The sequence below is a fragment of the Macaca fascicularis genome, chromosome 1 (assembly GCF_037993035.2).
Source record: "Macaca fascicularis isolate 582-1 chromosome 1, T2T-MFA8v1.1".
Classification (NCBI taxonomy): domain Eukaryota; kingdom Metazoa; phylum Chordata; class Mammalia; order Primates; family Cercopithecidae; genus Macaca; species Macaca fascicularis.
The window spans coordinates 32662259-32681308 of NC_088375.1; the positions used below are offsets into that span (position 1 = coordinate 32662259).

At 43.1% G+C, this 19050-nt stretch overlaps 1 protein-coding gene across 4 annotated transcripts in view; it reads left to right on the plus strand.

Moving 5' to 3' along the window:
- The window catches only part of TNN (tenascin N), a 71055-nt gene that overhangs the window by 17442 nt on the left and 34563 nt on the right, over positions 1 to 19050 (plus strand). For all 4 annotated transcript variants that reach the window (XR_012424415.1, XM_045399296.2, XM_015445857.3 and 1 more), the window contains 4 exons: positions 212 to 301; positions 8734 to 8997; positions 12145 to 12411; positions 13061 to 13324. Coding sequence is in view for 3 of the 4 variants with exons in the window: in XM_045399296.2 (XP_045255231.2) it covers positions 212 to 301; positions 8734 to 8997; positions 12145 to 12411; positions 13061 to 13324 (885 nt within the window). In the remaining variant the exon portion in view is untranslated. The remainder of the gene's footprint in view (positions 1 to 211; positions 302 to 8733; positions 8998 to 12144; positions 12412 to 13060; positions 13325 to 19050) is intronic.

Here is a 19050-nt window from a genome sequence, read left to right on the forward strand (position 1 = left end):
CCTGTCCCCAGCCAGTAAGCCCCCTCAGTGACTCCTCAAGTTCCACTGCTCCTGCGGGGCTTTATTTGCCGCCTGCAGATACAGATTCGTCTTTGGAGGAGGAAGCAAAACCCCTCATCTTCCCTCATGGGAGAAATCCTGGGGAGGAGCCGTGCTGGGGAGAGGGGTCTGGAGCCTGCACTCATGTCTCGCACTGCCTGCTTATTTCCAGGTCTGCACCCAGGGACCGAATATAAGATCACGGTGGTGCCCATGCGAGGAACGCTGGAGGGCAAGCCGATCCTCCTGAATGGCAGGACAGGTGAGAGCTACTTGGAGGCACTATGGACGTTTAATCATGTTTGCATTCTCACATTTTTCTTGGCTGACTCCTCTCTGGATAAGAATTCTGGGATTTGCAGACAGGCGGGGTGGCTCACGTCTATAATCCCAGTACTTTGGGAGGCCAAGGTGGGCGGATCACCTGATATCGGGAGTTCAAGACCAGCCTGACCAACATGGAGAAACCCTGTCACTGCTAAAAATACAAAATTAGTTGGGCATGGTGGCGCATGCCTGTAATCCCAGCTACTTGGAGACTGAGGCAGGAGAATTGCTTGAGCCTGGGAGGCGGAGGTTATGGTGAGCCGAGATCGTGCCATTGCACCCCAGCCTGGGCAACAAGAGTGAAACTCCATCTCAAAAAAAAAAAAAAAAAAAAAAAAAAAAAAAATTCTGGGATTTGCATGTAGAGAGAGTCTATCCCTTTATTACTGATGTCTATTTTTAGGCAGGGAAAGGGAAGCAAACTTTTCATATTTCAAATTTTTCTTGCCATTGAAAATCTCTCCCAGGGTCTTGGAGTCAAAGGATAAGACCGTATCTGATACCCTTCTGCTTATTTTAATAGCTTCTATCACTGCATTGTTTTTAAGGCATTTATTATCTAGGATATAGGCACATAGCTCCTTTTTCCCTAAAAACAAGTGATCTATAATTTTCTTCTTGCCACATCTGTGTTTTTTCTTGATGACCACACTTAGTAGACTCCTCTAAAATGTCAAAAGATATTAAAAACCCTCACATGGGAATAGTGGTATGTTGTCATCTGTGTATTCAGAAAATATATAGTGATAAAAGGTTACAAATCGGTTATATTTGACAATAAGTTTGTAATTTATTAATCAGAACAGAATTTGAAAACATGGTAGGCATACACATGAGACATCCTAGGTAACTTTTAGTTTTTAAACAATAATTGAGTCCATATTGAATTGTGAACTTCCTCATTAACTCTGTGCTCCTGCCTTCCCCATGCTGGAAACCCGTGATCTAGAACATGGTGCCACTTGGGCAAACCAATCCTTGGAGCTGGTAAAGAAGGAGTCTTTGAGTTTTGAGTCTTTCTTGAAAAGTTTTTTAGTTCTTTCCAATTCAGTCCTGGAAATAGCTGGTTATGGTGGAGAGAATAAGGGGTGAGATGCTGTGAGAATTGAATTCACTATTTCATCTGCCTAACAGATTGCTTATATGCAGTATGAAAGAGTTGGGCAATTATAATGGAGAACATATAACTTAATTTACAAACTAGACAATGTGGACTGTACAGTCTGCTTGAATAGTGGACTAGTGAACCGTTTTAATGAGCTGGAAAATGGTAAGTACTTCTGTGCCTCCAGTGGCATTCCCTGTAGCTGTGAATTAATTGAGAGCTTACTGAGTGCCAGGCATTATAATCACTACATAGTTTTTATGAATATCTCATTTAGTTCTCACAGCAATCCAATGAAGTAGATACTATTATTATTTCTCTGCCATATATAAGAAAACTGGAGAAAGTAAGCTCAAGATTGCCCAGGCAGGAAAGGACAGAGCTGGGATTTGAACCCAGGATACCCAAGTGTAAGCCTTTGGGCTTAGCTACTGTAAACCAAAAAGTATCTGAGATAGGCCTTAATCAACTTAGAAGTTTATTTTTCCAAGGTTAAGGACATGCCTGGGAGAAAGAAACATGGAATCACAGAAACAATCTGTGGTCTGTACCTTTCTCCAGAGATGATTTTGAGGGCTTCAATATTTAAATGGGAAAAGTGGGCTGGAGAGGAAATAGGGAGGGTATGTTAATTCCCATGTTGGAAGAGAAAAGGAGCAGGTAGGGGGATAGTCAATTATGTGTTGAGTAAATTTGCACTTTTCATAGGATAAGGTGAACACGGAGTAGCTACGTGTGGAGATATTTAACCTTCTATCTGTAGCCTGCATAGGAACAAAAGGAAAGGCAGCTTCTTGCATAACTCAGCTTTCAGCTTTATTTTTTCCTCTTGGCAGAGTGAATTGGGGTCCCGAGTTTTTTATTTTCCTTTCACGTTACAAAGCTAAAGTGCTTCCCACTTTTACCCTCCTGTAAGAGATAAACACTTTTTCTTCTCTTACACAGTCAACACAACTCAGAACATTTCCCCTCTGGAAGTGATTTTTCCCCATATACCAGGGAGTTTTCCATCAGACACCAACTGGGTGTTCTATAATTCAATTCATATGTGACATTCCTCCCTGGAAATAGCATCAGATCCCACAAGTTAAGGGCCCAGACCACAAGACTTTCCTCACTTCAGATGCCTGTCACAGTCCCCAGGTTATGACCTGTACTTCTGACCATTTGGCTATAAATTGGGGGTTTTTATGACTCCCCTCCTTAGGTTCCATTAATTTGCTAGAGCGGCTCATAGAACACAGGGAAACACTTTACTTACATTTACTTATTTATTATAATAAAGAATATTACAAAGATCCAGGTGAAGAACCAGATGGAAGAGATGCATAGGTCAAGGTATGTGCTTCCATGGCCTCTGTGGGTGTGCCACCCTCCCCAAACCTCCACATGTTCAGCAACCAGGATGCTCTCTGAACCCAGTCCTTTTGGGTTTTCATGGAGACCTCATTATATAGGAATGATTGATTACATCATTGACCACTGGTGATTAACTCAACCTTTAGCAACTGTGAGTGCCTCTCTCCTCCCCCTTGTTAGCAGGGTGGGCAGGTGGGGCTGGAAGTTCCAATCCCCTAATCACAAGGTTGGTTCCCTGGCAACCACCTCCTTTCTGAGGCTATCCAGGAGCACCCTCCAACCCCTTACAGCAGTCATCTCATTAACATACAAAAGACACCTCACTTTGGAGATTCCAAGGCTTTTAGGAGCTGTGTGCCAGGAATCAGGGAACCAAGACCAAACGTGTTTCTTGTTATAAATCATAATATCACACCTCTCATCCTTCTTGCCCATTATTTCTGGTTAATTTTCATACTGTTTGCTTCCTAACTGAAAAATTTTCTATGATTCATCACAGACTGAGGAGGAAGCATAATGCTTTTATCTTGGCCTCCGTGGTCTGTGCAGCCTGGGCCATTGTTATTCTCATTGCTTCCCCAGGGAAAGCCTTCCTGTAGCCAGACTGTTCTTGGGGTTTCCTAACAGAAGACTTACCTCTGCAAGTGGGTTTCTGTTGTTACTCAGGCTAGAAAACCCTTGCTATTATTTCTAGCCACAAATTAATTTAATTCAACAAACATTTATTGCAGGATGTATCTGGGCCGAAGAGACCTGATCCCTTTAGAAATTTCCAGAGCTGATAAGCCATGGTCCTTGTCCTTCAGGGGATCACAGCAATAACGTGAGGTTCCACTGCAGCCTTCTATGACCTCATTAAATGTCAGCCAGATTTGCCTCTGAGGTCTGAGAGCATTTAATCACATATGGCCTTGAATTGCTACTTAGCCTTTCACGTATACTGGAATGTTACTACTCAAAAGTGTTTTTATTGTCAATTATATCCTAAAACCAGGATAGAATATTTTATTGGATTGCAAATAAATTTGTGTCATGTGTTTTACCAGCATAAAAAAGAAAAAGACACTGTAATTTACAGGGTCAGGAAACACTCTTAAACCTGGCTAGACTGTTAAGTAATTTAAGGGAAAAGAAGAATCGCTGTTTTCTCCAAACGTTTTGCATCCCACCAGGTGGAAAAGGATGCTGGAACTTAAGAACAGCCTAAGCATGTGCAGGGAGGAAACGACACAATTCAGGGATTTTTCATTTAATGAGGCACCCAGTGTAACTAATACCATGACAGGGAAATGGTTGACTGAAATTTCTCACCCTGTTAACCCAGCACACTCAAAGTGCGCTGGAACACCTTCCAGAAAGGCCGGCCTCAGAAGCACGTCAGCTTCAGGAGCAGCAAGCATAGGCCAGGCCGGTGTCTGTGGGGGGTTGTGAGGGGGAAGGTCCCTGGACTTCTGCATCATACCCTGACAGCTATGCTTCCCATCGAATGAGAAGAAAGGGAGGCTACTAACTGAGAGGTGATGTCATTCTTTTGTCCTCTATCTGTAAAATGAAGAATTGGACTAAGTGAGTTTAAAGTCCTTTCTCTTTTCTTATGATGATGGTATTCTGTTAATAGCTTCATGCTTTTCCCTGGTGTGTATAAAACAAAGCATGCTTGCTTTGTTATAATTTCACAGGCTCCCGTGCACAGCAGAGCTTATAGCCTAGAATATTCACTTGTCATCCATTTTCTCAGAACTTTCCTCCTTAGACTATGCTGTGAAATAGCAGTTTTGCTTTTCTTAATATCTTTTTCACTTCTTACGGATTTCCAAACACAGTGTTCCGTTTGAAATGGCTTAGCCCCTAAAACTTTGGAAACTCCTTCGTGTCCTAAGCTGAGCTCCTGTCACCATTCAGAACTCCTGTCTCACACACAGCCACCAACACACACATTCAGCATCTGGACAACAGCAACAATCTCTATCATTTGCGTGACCACTGTATTCTAGTGGGCTTCTGTACACTGTGAGACTTTGTAAATATGATCTCTGGTCCTTATAATATCAATAGGATTGCAAGCATTATTATTTCCATTTTACATATGAGAACATTGAGGCCTACAAAGTTTAGGAGACTCAGGGTGAGCTAGTGAATAGCTAGCTGGCACAACTCAGGTTCACTTGAAATCAAACTCAATAACCTTTTTAGAAGAAAAGCTGGAGGACAACAGGAAGAAGGGTTGCCCTCTCTGAGTGCATTTTCTACAAACGGCACCTTCTGGATAATTTTGTTGCCACAGTGGAAAGACATTAGAGGAGGTATGTGTAAACAAGAGTGCAGAACTTGTAGGTATTGTGGTCTCAAGGCACCTCTTCCATGAACCCACCTTCAAATCAAAGACACAGGTCCTGCCCCTGCGTCTTCCTCCCCCAGGCTCGTTTCTCATAGATTTTATATCCTGTCGGTGCCATCTTCTACTGCACCAACTGGGAGATTCACAGGTGGCCATTGTGAGTGGAGAAACCTGTTCCTAATGCCTGTGACTACGTGCTCAAGTGTGGACATGGGCTATTGGATGTTATAGCCTAGACTGAAGACAGCCATTCCCTACCTAACCCTGTGGCGAATCATGTTATAAAGTGGAATAAGCTTTCCTGATGTGAACAGAGCTTCTAATTAACTTCCTCCATATACTGTGTTTAGGTTTTGCAAATTAGATCTCTTTGAAGTGAAGTGCACCTTTATTCTAACTAACATATGTATTCATAGGCGAGTTCCACCTATCCAGTTTTATAAACCTTACCTTACATCTCTCTGACCTTGAATGGCCCTGAGAAAGATCCCACCAGGGCTGCTGGTGTCCAGCAGTTGGGAAGTCACAGCCTGGGGAGGATGTTGGGCTGTGGTGGGGAGAGCCTGTCTTGTAGTAGAGGCTACAGCTATGGCTCATCTGTGATTTAGCCAGCTGCTGCAGCTGCTGAAAGGCTTTCTTGCATGGAAAAACTATTTCATAATCTCCAGATCCCTTTTTGGTAGAGAGAGGTTTCAGTCCTGCAAAGCTGGCCTCTTCCAGCAATCTGTCCTATCATGGGGGTCCCATCTCTGAGGCCTTCCTCCCATTCCTGTGTCTCAGCACCTGATCCCAATCACTGGAATGGTTAAGGAGAGCAAGCTCTGTGAAGACCCCCTCTCAATTGAGTTGCTGTGGTTAGGGACCTGAGAGAAAAGGGAAGGCAGGGGGCTGAGAGCTGTACTGGCACTGTGAGCTTGGAGAAGTCACATCTCCTCTCTTAAACCTCCTTAAACCTCCAGGTCTCCTATAACCCTAAGCATAATATGATTCAGTTTTACCTTCCTACTCTTCATGCCCAAGATGCTGTTTCCTGGTTCTTCTCCATGCCTTGAGAGCTCTGGGACTGGTGGGGGAGAAAGGAGCTACAGGGCTGGTTGCTGCTTCCTCTTTCCACCCATGTGGACGTGATGGATCTTTCCTTTATTTGTTGACTTTTATTTATTTATTATTTTTATTTATTATTATTATTTTTAGACTGAGTCTTGCTATGTCTCCTAGGCTAGAGTGTGGTGTGTGATCTCGGCTCACTGTAACCTCTGCCTTCTGTTCAAGCCATTCTGGTGCCTCAGCCTCCTGAGTAGCTAGGATTATAGGCGTGCACCACCCTGCCTGGCTAGTTTTTTGTATTTTTAGTAGAGACAGGGTTTTGCCATGTTGGCCAGGCTTGTCTCCAACTCCTGGCCTCAAGTGATCCACCCAGCTCAACCTCCCAAAGTGCTGGAATTGCAGGTATGAGCTGTTGTGCCTGGCTGTGATATATCTTTCAACACACACAGGCAGCACCAACCCCACAAAGCCACAGACCTCTGCTGTGGGTCCCAGAAACAATGGTAGCAAGCACAGATCTGGGGCAGGGAGATGGGGTGGGAGGCACTGCTGGGATATGGGGTTGTACAGATGTGGACACTTTTGAGAAGGAGAGGGCCATGAACTTTAAGAGCAGGACTGCTAGGATGTTCTTCCTGCACCCTTAGTTTTCCATTTCCACTTTGTCACTAATTTCCCCAGATTGAGATGTTGGTTTTGGATGGCTCTTGTCATCTCTTCCCTTTGACATGCAGGATCATATCTTGCACCGAAAGTTGTAACAGGATGCAGAGAGATTTCTCTCTATCATTGCACTTTTTTCCTTGACTGTCCTCTTAGAGCCTGCTAGAGCCTCCAGAGGCCCTGGCCATGGGGTCAGATGGTGGATGCCTGCATCCTAATTGTCCCCCCTGTCATTCCTGGAGGCCCACAAGTGGCAGACTATTGTGAGACTATTGGCTCCGAGCTCACAGTCACAGTGAGACTATTGTCTCACAAGGCAATAGTTCGAGACCAGTTTCTCTCTTTAGTTCCTGTGTATTACTGCTGCTGGATTTCAGGTCACAGTAACCTTTCAGATCACACTTTACTTTATTTATGATTTATTATTATTATTAGTTTCAAAGGAAAATGCTATTGATAGTGCTGCTTAGGACATAGAGGTAAAAAGTGGAAATGTACAGTCTTTGTTAGATAAGAATGAGTTCAAATCTTGGCTCTACCACTTAATGTATCCAAAAGCAAACTCTTGGTCCTCTTCCTCTCCCGACTCCCTACTGCAAATGCTTCCCTCCCTCAGCTATCCCTCAGATATCTATATATATAGAGATATAGATGTCTCTATAAATGGCCACCCCATTTTGCAAATTACTCAGGCCACAAGCCAACAAATCATTCGTTGTATCCCACATCGAATCTATCAGCAGATTATGACAGTTTTACCTTTGAAAGCTCCAAAGCCAGCCTTCTCCATGACCTTCATTACTGCCGCAGTTGCCTGCACCCCTGCCATCTTGCATATACACCACTGAAGCAGCCTCCTAGGTGACCTTCACTCTTGGTTCACTTGAGTCAGTATTCTCCCCAGAAGCCGGAGGGATCCTTTGATAGCTCAAGTCAGATAAAGTCATTCTTCTTTTCAAAGCCCCCAGAGACTTCTCACGTTACTTAGTGTAAAAGACAGTGTCATTACAATGGCCTTCAAGGCCATCCATAGTCCACTGTCCCTCTCACTTTCCTGGCCTCCCTTCCAGCCACTTGACTTAACTCTGTCTAGATGCACTGGCATCCCTGCTGTTTCCTGAATACATGAAGCAGGACCTTGGGTTAGCAGGGACTTGTGTAAAAGAAAAAATGAGGGACTTTCTAAGGTCATGGGCTAAGGATATGTTCTTGGGAAGCGCAGAGTCTAGGACATAGCTGGCATATTGTTCTGGGTTAGTTCTTTTTGAATATAAACTCCACATTGGCAGGGATTTCTGACTGTTTTGCTCAGTGATAACTCCTAAATGTCGTTACATTCCCTGGCACATAATGGATATTCAGTGAAGTGCTGTTGAATGAATGAACTGAGTTTTGGAGATTTGTATTCGAAAAGAGAGAGAGGAGCATGTGTAGATATAAGTGCCAGGTCTGGAAACCGTAATTGGAAGGAATGAATAGGGGAGGCGATGTTGTTTTGATTTGAGGAGAACTAGGGAGGGGAATGATGACTCTTCTTGAATACTTGGTCTCCTGGAAGGGGAATTAGATGTATTCTCTCTGTCTACCTAGGGTAGACAATTGGAAGGAGTTACATTTGAAGGAGTTTTCGAAAATGGAAAATGGAATGGATTGTGTTGTCTGTTGGAGAGTCCCTTCTCAGTTTAGGGTTCAAGCAGAAGCCAGTTGTCCACCTGTCACTGATGATGGAGAGACCCCCTTGTCTTGCATAGACCATTGAACTAGGTCACCCAGGTGAACTAGATCTTTAACAATCTATGATCTTGACCAACCAACTGGTTTCTCTGATTTTTCTTTCTCACGTATTTTTATGAAGAAATTGACAGTCCAACCAATGTTGTTACTGATCGAGTGACTGAAGACACAGCAACTGTCTCCTGGAAACCAGTGCAGGCTGTCATAGACAAGTATGTGGTGCGCTACACCTCTGCTGATGGGGACACCAAGGAAATGGCAGTGCACAAGGATGAGAGCAGCACTGTCCTGACGGGCCTGAAGCCAGGAGAGGCATACAAGGTCTACGTATGGGCTGAAAGGGGCAACCAGGGGAGCAAGAAAGCTGACACCAATGCCCTCACAGGTAATAGAAGGACGGGAGCATAAAGTTTTCTCGTGGCAGGGAGAAGGTTGATTTTTGAATCAGGAGGTCATTGCTCACCTGGCATCAGCTCTTTTGTTTGCAGGAGTGGGGAGGAGGGTTGCAAAACCAATTTTGATTTTCATAATTATGTATTTTTTTCTTTTTTGACATCAAACAAAAGAGATCAGCCTTTTCACTCGATGCAGAAGGTCATACTTATTTGAGTTGGAATTCTGTATGCAACCCCCTCAGAATAGGGTAACACTTTCTGATTTTCATTTTTTAGTGTGAAAACTCAAAACACTGGGCTGACAGTGAATTTGAATGCTTATCTCAGTTTGCAGTGGCTGTACAGGCACTTTGCATATAATCTGGAGCTCTCTTTTAGACCGTGGAAATAGTTTGCATCCTAAGTCAACATTTACTAAATGGACCAATTCTTCCTTTAAGCTTTCAGAAGCTGCGAGGGTTCTCTTACTTCACCCAGTCATTCTGCTCAGTTTGTGCCTGTAGGGGTCCTGGGACTATGCTGGGACATAGCCCAGCCATTCTTTCTGCTTAAATCCTCTCCTGGTGCTTCTCTGAATTTAGAGCAGCCTGATCCTGGAGCCCACATGAGGTTCCAAAACACCTGGCAGGAAATCAGAGGGAAAGGCTTCGCTTATTGTTTGCATTCTGTTCTGGACAGTCACTGAGTATAGAGACTCTCAGAGAAGCAGAGAGGTGGTTAGGAATATAGTTTCAGAAGCTTGACTGTCCAGGTTTTAACCCCAGTTCTGCCATTGACTAGCTGAGTGGCTTTGGGCAAGTTACTTTACTTCCGTTCCTGTTTCTTATGGCATAAGTGAGAGCAATGATTTTTTAGAATGTTAGTCAGTATTTGGCCCTTGAAAGATTTCGTGGTGCACAGCCTCCTAGATCCATGTGGGCCTCAATAGTTGACCTCTTCTTCAGGGGAGCAGAGAAGATATTGACAGTAAGGATGGTGATATCTAAATCTGTTTAAAGTCAAAGTCAGCAAATTTCTGTAAAGGGCCGGATAGTAAATATTTTCGGCTTTGGGGGTCCAACAGTCTCTATTGCAATTACTTAACTTTGCCATTGGAGCGTGAAAACAGCCACAGACAATGATGTGTAAATGGACTGGTGTGACTGTGTTCCAATAAGACTTTATTGATAAAGATTGGCAGTGGATCAGATTTGGCCTGTGGGTTGTAGATTGCCGCTCCTGGTTTACATTACACCTGACTCTCTTTTTTACTAGGATTCTGAGTGTCATGAAAAGAGCATTTGGGTCGGCATTTTTTGTTTGTTTGTTTGAGATGGAGTCTTGCTCTCTCACCCAGGCTGTAGTACAATGGCGTGATCTCGGCTCACTGTAACCTCCACCTCCTGGGTTCAAGCAATTCTCCTGCCTCAGCCTCCCAAGTAGCTGGGATTATAGGCGCCCACTGCCACGCCCGGCTAAGTTTTGTATTTTTAATAGAGACAGGTTTTCATTGTGTTCCCAGGGCTTGTCTTGAACTCCTGAGCTCAGGCAATCCACCCGCCTTGGCCTCCCAAAGTGCTAGGAAATACAGGAGTGAGCCACCGCGCCCAGCCCAATTTTGAAACAGAGGAGGTTGGAATAGAGAAGAACCTTCCCTTTTCTTTGGCAGGGATTGTGTGAGCAGCAGGGAACCTCTAGGGGGTGGCATTGCCACTGGGAAGGGGTCAGACCAGAGCTGAGCTCTGGGGGCACAAACATGAAGGATGTGGTTCATGCCCGTATGACATTCACAATCCTCTGGGTAGAGAAGACAAGTGAAAAAGATAAAGGACAGTGAGTTATGTTCTAGAGGAAACAAAGGTCCCTGGAGCTATGGGGAACTGAAGAAAGGGGACCTACCACAGACTGGGACAGGATAGGGGTCATGCAGGCTGTGGGAGGAGGTGACACCTGAACAAAGCCTGGAAGGATGGGTGGGAGTTAGCACGGGAGGCAGCATATGCAGAGGCTAAGGTGTGAGAATATGACAGGTTAGGTCCATCTCAAGGGGTTTTTATGGCAGGCCGGTCTGTGTGTTTGGTGCACTAGTGAAGGATGAAGCCAGCTCGGAATCCTGGGTGCTAAATCATTTGTCCTCAGGTCAGATGTCTGTGGTGCTTGCTGAACTCTGCTCCCTAGGGTGAGTCACTGCACGTGGCTGTGCATTCCACCATGCTGGCCTGTCCCCCTCGGCAAGTGGTCCTGTGCAGATATGAAATGCAGGTACCGTCACAAAAACTACAGCCTTTTTTGAGGAGGTAGTTTCTGAAAGAGGATAATAAAGGCATGCTAACCACACACATAATTGCTTGGATTTTTGACTCCCAAAAGATGTACGTTTTGAGGAGAAAGTGGTATTTCATGCCTCACATGCCATTAATAATAGCAACTTATATTTAAGCATTTGCTATGCAATATCTCATTTACTATTCACCATAACCTATGAGGTAGGTACTGGTATTTCTTTCTTCATAGAGTTGAGGAGACAGACACTTAAATTACATGGCTTGTCCAAAGTTAGCCACCAGGAAGAGATGGAGCCCAGGTTCTAACCCAGTTTAATCACAGAGAAACCCAGACAGATTCTACAAGTTTTATTCTTTTTATTAGCCCAGACCTCGGATACTATCAATTGAAAAGTCTCCTGGTTCCCTGGCCACAGATATAATGTTTTATACAGAAAGAACTGATGGCTACTACTTCTAGGATATTTTTCTTCTCAAAGAACATATTAGAGCAGATGCAGAGGTTTATTCAGTATAATTGCTTTCTAGTACAAGGAGTCAGGAACTAGAAGAATATATTATATAAATCCAGGGTAAAGGAGAAATTTGAATGTGAAGACCAATTCTTTTTATTCCAAAGCAACTTACGGGAAAAGTTTATAGAGTTGATAAAGATGCTGGCTTTGTTTGAAAACTCCACTTCTTATTAAATGTTATTAGCCTATTACTGGAATTTCAGACCATTTGCTTAATTAGACCTTTACATTAACTCAATCATTGACATATTAGAGACTCTGACATTTGTTGAGGTTATGATTTTGACTGTGTATGTGCTATCTTTATGGAATTAGAGGGTGGTAAAGGCTACATTCTTCTTTCATCTCTCTCTTAAAGAAATTGACAGCCCAGCAAACCTGGTGACTGACCGGGTGACTGAGAATACTGCCACCATCTCCTGGGACCCGGTGCAGGCCACCATTGACAAGTACGTGGTGCACTACACCTCTGCTGACAACCAAGAGACCAGAGAGGTTCCGGTGGGGAAGGAGCAGAGCAGCACTGTCCTGACAGGCCTGAGGCCAGGTGTGGAGTACACAGTGCACGTCTGGGCCCAGAAGGGGGACCGAGAGAGCAAGAAGGCCAACACCAACGCCCCAACAGGTAACAAAAGAGAGATGGTCAATTGGAATTGTGTTTTGAGCTTGTGGATTTGAATGGGTATGGTATCAAAGGATGTGGCCTGAGCAGAGAGACTTTGCAATTAGAAGTCTTAAAGATGAAAGAAAGACTGAGCTCTCGTGGTGATGGCAGTGGGCTGCTCTTCCCTGACAGTGATGAGCTGTTCATGAGACCACTTGGCCCACTGGAAGGGAAAAGTCAAGTCTTATAGTAACAATGCTTTTAGCAGAAGATGTGTACAGGATCTGGTCATTGCAATGCTTGTGATAATACTTTTAGAGTGCTCATCAGTGCAGCAGCCCTTGATAAAATGTTAAGTTAGGAACCCTAAACGTCATGGCAGCTGTTTAATTGGAGGTTGTGATGTGCCATGTGCTTCTAAGAAGACATCGTTCCTCCCACATTTTAGGGAACTGAAAGCCGAGAAAGAATGCCTCATTTATAATGATTCTTCCTTTGAACTTCAGAACCAAGGGCTACTTTCTCCTTAGACTCCCAGAGGAGACTCAGGATGAGAATGCCATTGCCTTGTTCTAAAAGAGCTCGGGAAGATGAAAATGATGAAGATGGAGGGATGGATATGTCTTCCATGGCTTCAGAGCTTAAACCTTTCCAAATATTTTCCTTCCAGACATTGACAGCCCCAAAAACCTGGTGACTGACCGGGTGACAGAGAATATGGCCACTGTCTCCTGGGACCCGGTGCAGGCCACCATTGACAAGTATATGGTGCGCTACACCTCTGCGGACGGAGAGACCAGGGAGGTTCCGGTGGGGAAGGAGCACAGCAGCACCATCCTGACGGGCCTGAGACCGGGCATGGAGTACATGGTGCACGTGTGGGCCCAGAAGGGGGACCAGGAGAGCAAGAAGACTGACACCAAGGCCCAGACAGGTAAGGAGTGTGCATTATCGCTGTACCGGTGCCATGCTCAGGGTCTGTCTACATGGGGTTTTCTTCTCTGACCTTGGCATAAAGGGAGACTTTATGGAAGAGCAGGTTGGTATCCTCCCATAATACATTGTGTACCCCTCACTTCCTTTTACTGGCCTCTCTTAGAATGCCTCAGTGGTGGTCTCCAAACTCTAGTCTTTAAAGATGGCTGACCACTGCGCATAGTTCTTTGTTTCTTCTTTGCCTGAGTACCTTTGTCATTAACACACTAACTGCTTCACCTTGACAAGGAATAAATATTAAGAAGTAACTATCATGCTGAGGGAGCCAGACTTAGGGATTGTGATCAAAAAACACCTTAAAAAAAAAAAAAATTCCTCATCTGTTTAAACCCTTTGCAAGCTTGTTTTTGTTCCTGCCCTCCGAATGAATGTTTTAGGCAGAAATAATAACAGTGTTTCATTAGCTAAAAATAAGCAAATATCTAGTCATTTTTAGTTCCCCAGATGTATAATTTTAGTAATTATGTCATTTTCATGCAATAGTCCCTACTTCCCTACATGAAATCTCCTCTCTCTCAGCTTGGGCCACCTGTGGGCCAGCTGCCTGCTCCAGGCAGGGGACATGCAGTTTCTCTTGTATTTTCTGCTGTGTACCTCAAGCGCTGCTCTTCTAGCTTGCTGTATGCAGTTTCTCACCCATTTATCTTTGGCGTTGCTGGGAGAGGTAAACTGATGAGAGGTGAGGGGTGAGGATGGGGAGAGGTGAAGGGTCAGGAAGGAGGAGAAGTGAAGGGTCAAGGGGAAGGAGAGGTGAGGGGTCAGGAGGAGGAGAGGTGAGGGGTCAGGAGGAGGAGAGGTGAGGGTTCAGGAGGGGGAGAGGTGAGGGGTCAGTAAGAGGAGAGTTGAGGGCTCAGGAGGAGGAGACGTGAGGGTTCAGGAGGGGGAGAGGTGAGGGTTCAGGAGGGGGAGAGGTGAGGGTTCAGGAGGGGGAGAGGTGAGGGGTCAGGAGGGGGAGAGGTGAGGGGTCAGTAAGAGGAGAGGTGAGGGTTCAGGAGGGGGAGAGGTGAGGGGTCAGGAGGGGAGAGATGATGGGTCAGGAGGGGAAGAGTTGAGGGAGTCAGGAGGGGACGAGGTGAAGGGTCAGGATGAGGAGAAGTGAGGGGTCAGGAGGAAGAGAAGTGAGTGGTCAAGAGAGAATAGAGGCCAGGGGTTAGGGAGGAGGGAGCCAGGGGTCGTGGAAGGTCATGCTTGACTGTAACAGGTGTTTGGGCCTGCCCTGGAGCCTGATGAGTGCTAAAGCTGACTCTGTCATGAAGCACTTCTGTGCTCCTCTTCCGCTGTGGGTCTCTCACTGTAGGCAAATGCCTGTCTTCCACTGGTCTTTTACTTCCTTTCCTCTGCCAATACATCAGGGGTTCCCCCAGCGTCTCTCTGGTGGGGTCACCCTGCCCCTCTAGGTGATCCTCTTGGACAGCTTCTAATACAACCCCAGGCCTACCCTGCTGTGCTGGGCCCAAGTCTGGTCCATGGAGAACCTGCATGCATCCTTTGTCCATTCAACCAGATGCGCAACTCTTTTGCAATGCTACAGCCTATCTTGGCTCTGTGTCGCAGCAACCAGCTATTTCCTTACCTCTTAGATATTTTAGCATATGTCAGACACCAGCCCATATGGATCCCCAAGCTTTGGGCAGGGCTTCTCACCCTTGGCACTATTGCTATTTTGGGGTGGATAACTCTTTGTTGCAGGGGTCTATCTTGTGCATTGTAAGATGTTTAGCAGCATCCCTGATGTCTCCCCCTATCCCACACTGAGTTGTGACAACCAAAACTGTCTCCAGACATTGCTGATTGCCCCTGGTTGAAAACTGCTGCTCTAGGGTATACAAAACAAAGTCTGTCAGGGATTCTATTGAAAACTGCTTATTCAAGGCTTGGGCCTCACCCATGGGACTCACAGTGTATCTTTTTCCAAATAAATCCCTTCTTTAAGTCCCACCTCATTGAATTCTCCAACATCTTTTATAGGGTGAAAACTGTTGGTCAGCCAAGGGTCACAAAACTGTTGTTGATCTTGCTTTGACTATGGTCCCTCAGGTTGGAATGTAGATACCCATTTTCTTGGGGTTACAGCCTAAACCAACATGTAATAGGATGTGTGAGCAAGTGACTTTGGGAAAATGACTTTTGTAATGAATTATTTAGAACAAAGAAATGCTAGTTTTTTTTTTGTTTTTTTTTTGTTTTTGGTGAATGTATTTTTAAGTATCTTCTGTGTATGTAGTATGGAGGAGCATAATTTCTTGTATTTATAATGTATCAACAAGCTGGTCTTAATAATGATAGCTTATGGTCATTGGGCATCTACTCAGTGCTAAGAATTCATAATAGACATTTCTGTTTTAAAAAAATTGATACATAATAATATACATATTTATAGGTACATGTGATATTGTAATACATGCTTGCCATGTGTGATGATCAAATCAGGGTAATCAGGATATCCATCAGCTCAACATTCAACATTTCTTTGAGTTAGAAACATGTCAAATTTTCTCTTCTAGCTATTTTGAAATGTACAATAAATTGTTGTTAATAGTATCCTACTGTGCTATCAAGCACTAGAATGTATTTCTTCTATCCAACTGTATTTTTAAACCCTTAAGCCAACCTGTGTTCATTCCCCTTACTCCTACACTTCCTAAGCTCTGGTAACCATCATTTTATTCACAGCTTCCATGAGATCAATTTTTTTAGCTCCCACATATGAGTAAGAACATGCAATGTTTCTGTTTCTGTGCCTGGCTTATTTCACTTAACATAATCACCTCTAGTTCGATCCATGTTGCTGCAAAGGAAAGGATTTTATTCCCTTTTATGGCTGAATAGTATTCCATTGTGTATGTATGTATATGTGTGTGTGTATAATGTATATAATGTATATACATTGTATATTTATATATGTTATTTATATATAATGTTATGTAATATATAATATATACACACACACACACATATATATATATCACAATTTCTTTATCCATCCACTAGTGGACAGTTAGATTAATTCAGTATTTTGGCTATTATGAATAGTGCTGCAGTAAACATGGGCATGCAGATAGCTCTTTGATCTACTGATTCCTTTTTTTTTGGATGTATACTCAGCAATGAGGTTGCTGGATCATATGGTACATCTACTTTTAGTTTTTTAAGGAAACTCCATAGCTTTTATCCATAGTGGCTGTGCTAATTGCCATTCCCACCAGCAGTGAACTAGTATTCCCCTTTCTCCACATCCTCACCAGTACCTGTTATTATTTGTCTTTCTGATAATAGCAGTTTTAACTGGGATGAGATGATATCTCAATGTGGTTTTGATTTGCATTTCCCTGATGATTAGTGGTGTTGAACATTTTTTCATAAATGTTTGTTGGCCATTTGTATGTCTTCTTTTGAGAAATGTCTATTTAGATAATTTGCCCAATTTAAAATAAGATGATGATGATGATTGTTATTATTATGTTGCTATTGAGTTGTTTGAATCCCTTATGTATTCTGTTTATTAATACCTTATCATACAGACAGCTTGCAAATAGTTTCTCCCATTATGTAGGTTGTCTCTGCATTATTTTGATTATTTCCTTTGCTGTGCAAAAGCTTTTTAGTTTGATGTATTTCCATTTGTCTATTTTTGCTTTTGTTGCCTGTGCTGTTGCAGTCTTACCCAAAATATCTGCCTAGACCAATGTTCTAAAGTGTTTCCCCAATGTTTTCTTCTGTAGTTTCATAGTTTCAAGTCTTACATTTAATTCTTTAAGCCATTTTAATTTAATTTTTGAATAAGGTGAGAAATAGAGGTCTAGTTTTATTCTTCTGCATATAGATACTCAGTTTACCTAGAACTACTTATTGAAGAGCCTGTTCTTTCCCCACTGAATGTTCTTGGTTACTTGTCAAAAATCAGTTGGCTCTAAATATGTGGATTTATTTCTGGGTTCTCTATTCTGTTCCATTGTGTCTATGTGTCTGTTTTTATGTCAGTACCATGCTGTTTTGTTTACTATAGCTTTGTAGTACATATTAAAGTCAGCTCGTGTGATGCCTCCAGCTTTATTTTTGCTCAGGATTTCTTTGGCTATTTGGGGTCTTCTGTGGTTCCATATGAATTTTAGAATTGTTTTTTCTAGGTTGGGTGCAGTGGCTCATGCCTGTAATCCCAGCACTTTGGGAGGTCAAGGAGGGCAGATCATTTGAGGTCAGGAATTCAAGACCAGCCTGGCCAACATGGCAAAACCCCGTTTCTACTAAAAATACAAAAGAAAAAAAAAAAAAGAAAAGACTTTCCATGGTACCTCACGCCTGTAATCCTAGTACTTTGGGAGGCCAAGGTGGGTGGATCACCTGAGGTCAGAAGTTCGAGACCAGCCTGGCCAACATGGCAAAACCCTGTGTCTACAATAAATACAAAAATTAGCTGAGTGTGTTGGCAGGTGCCTGTAATCCCAGCTACTTGGGAGGCTGAGGCAGGAGAATTGCTTGAATCTGGGAGGCAGAGGTTGCAGTGAGCCAAGATCATGCCATTGCACTCCAGCCTGGGCAATAAGAGCAAAACTGTGTCTCAAAACAAAAACAAAAAAAAATTAGCTGGGCATGATAGTGCATGCCTGTAATCCCAGCTACTGGGGAGGCTGAGGCAGGAGAATCACTTGAACCCAGGAGAGACGGTTGTTGCAGTGAGCTGAGATCATGCCACTCCACTGCAGCCTGGGAGACAGAGTAAGACTGTCTCAAAAAAAAAAAAAGAATTGTTTTTTCTAAAGAATGTCATTGATAATTTTGATACAGATTGCATTGAATCTATAGATTGCTTTTGGTAGTACAGTTATTTTTACAATATTCTTCCCATTCATGAACATAGGATATATTTCCATTTTTTGGTGACATCTTCAATTTCTTTCATCAGTGTTTTATAGTTTTTCCTTGTAGAGATCTTTCACCTCTTTGGTTAAATTTATTTATGGGTGTGTTTTTAAAAGTAGCTATTGTGAAAGGGATTGCTTCTTTGATTTTTTTTTTTTTTTTTTTTTTTTTTGCTAGTTCATTGCTGGTGTATAGAAACACTACTGATTTTTACATGTTAATTTTGTGTCATGAAACTTTATTGAATTTGTCAGTTCTAAGAGTGTTTTGGTAGAGCTTTTTAGGGTTTTCTGTATATAAGATCATGTTATCTGCAAACAGGGACAATTTGGCTTCCTTTTTTTCAATTTGGATGCTCTTTATTCTTTTCTGTTGCCTAATTGCTCTGGCTAGGACTGCCAGTACTATGTTGAATAAGAGTGGTAAAAGTGGTCATCCTTGTCTTGTTCTGGTTCTTAGAGAAAAGCTTTCAGTTTTTCCCCAATCAGTGCATTGTTAGCTGTGGCTTTGTCTTATATGGACTTTAGCGTGTTGAGGTATGCTTCTTTTATATCTAGCTTGTTGAGAGTTTTTATCATGAAACATTGTTGAATTTTATCAAATGCTTTTTACATCTGTTGAGATGATCTTTTTATTCTTCATTCTGTTGAGATGGTATTTTTATTCTTCATTCTGTTTGTGATGTGTCACATTTATTGATTTGTATATGTTGAACTATTCTTGCATCCCTGGGATAAATCTCACTTGTATCCTCTTGCTGAATTGATCTCTTTTTCTTTACATAATAACCTCCTTTGCCTCTTT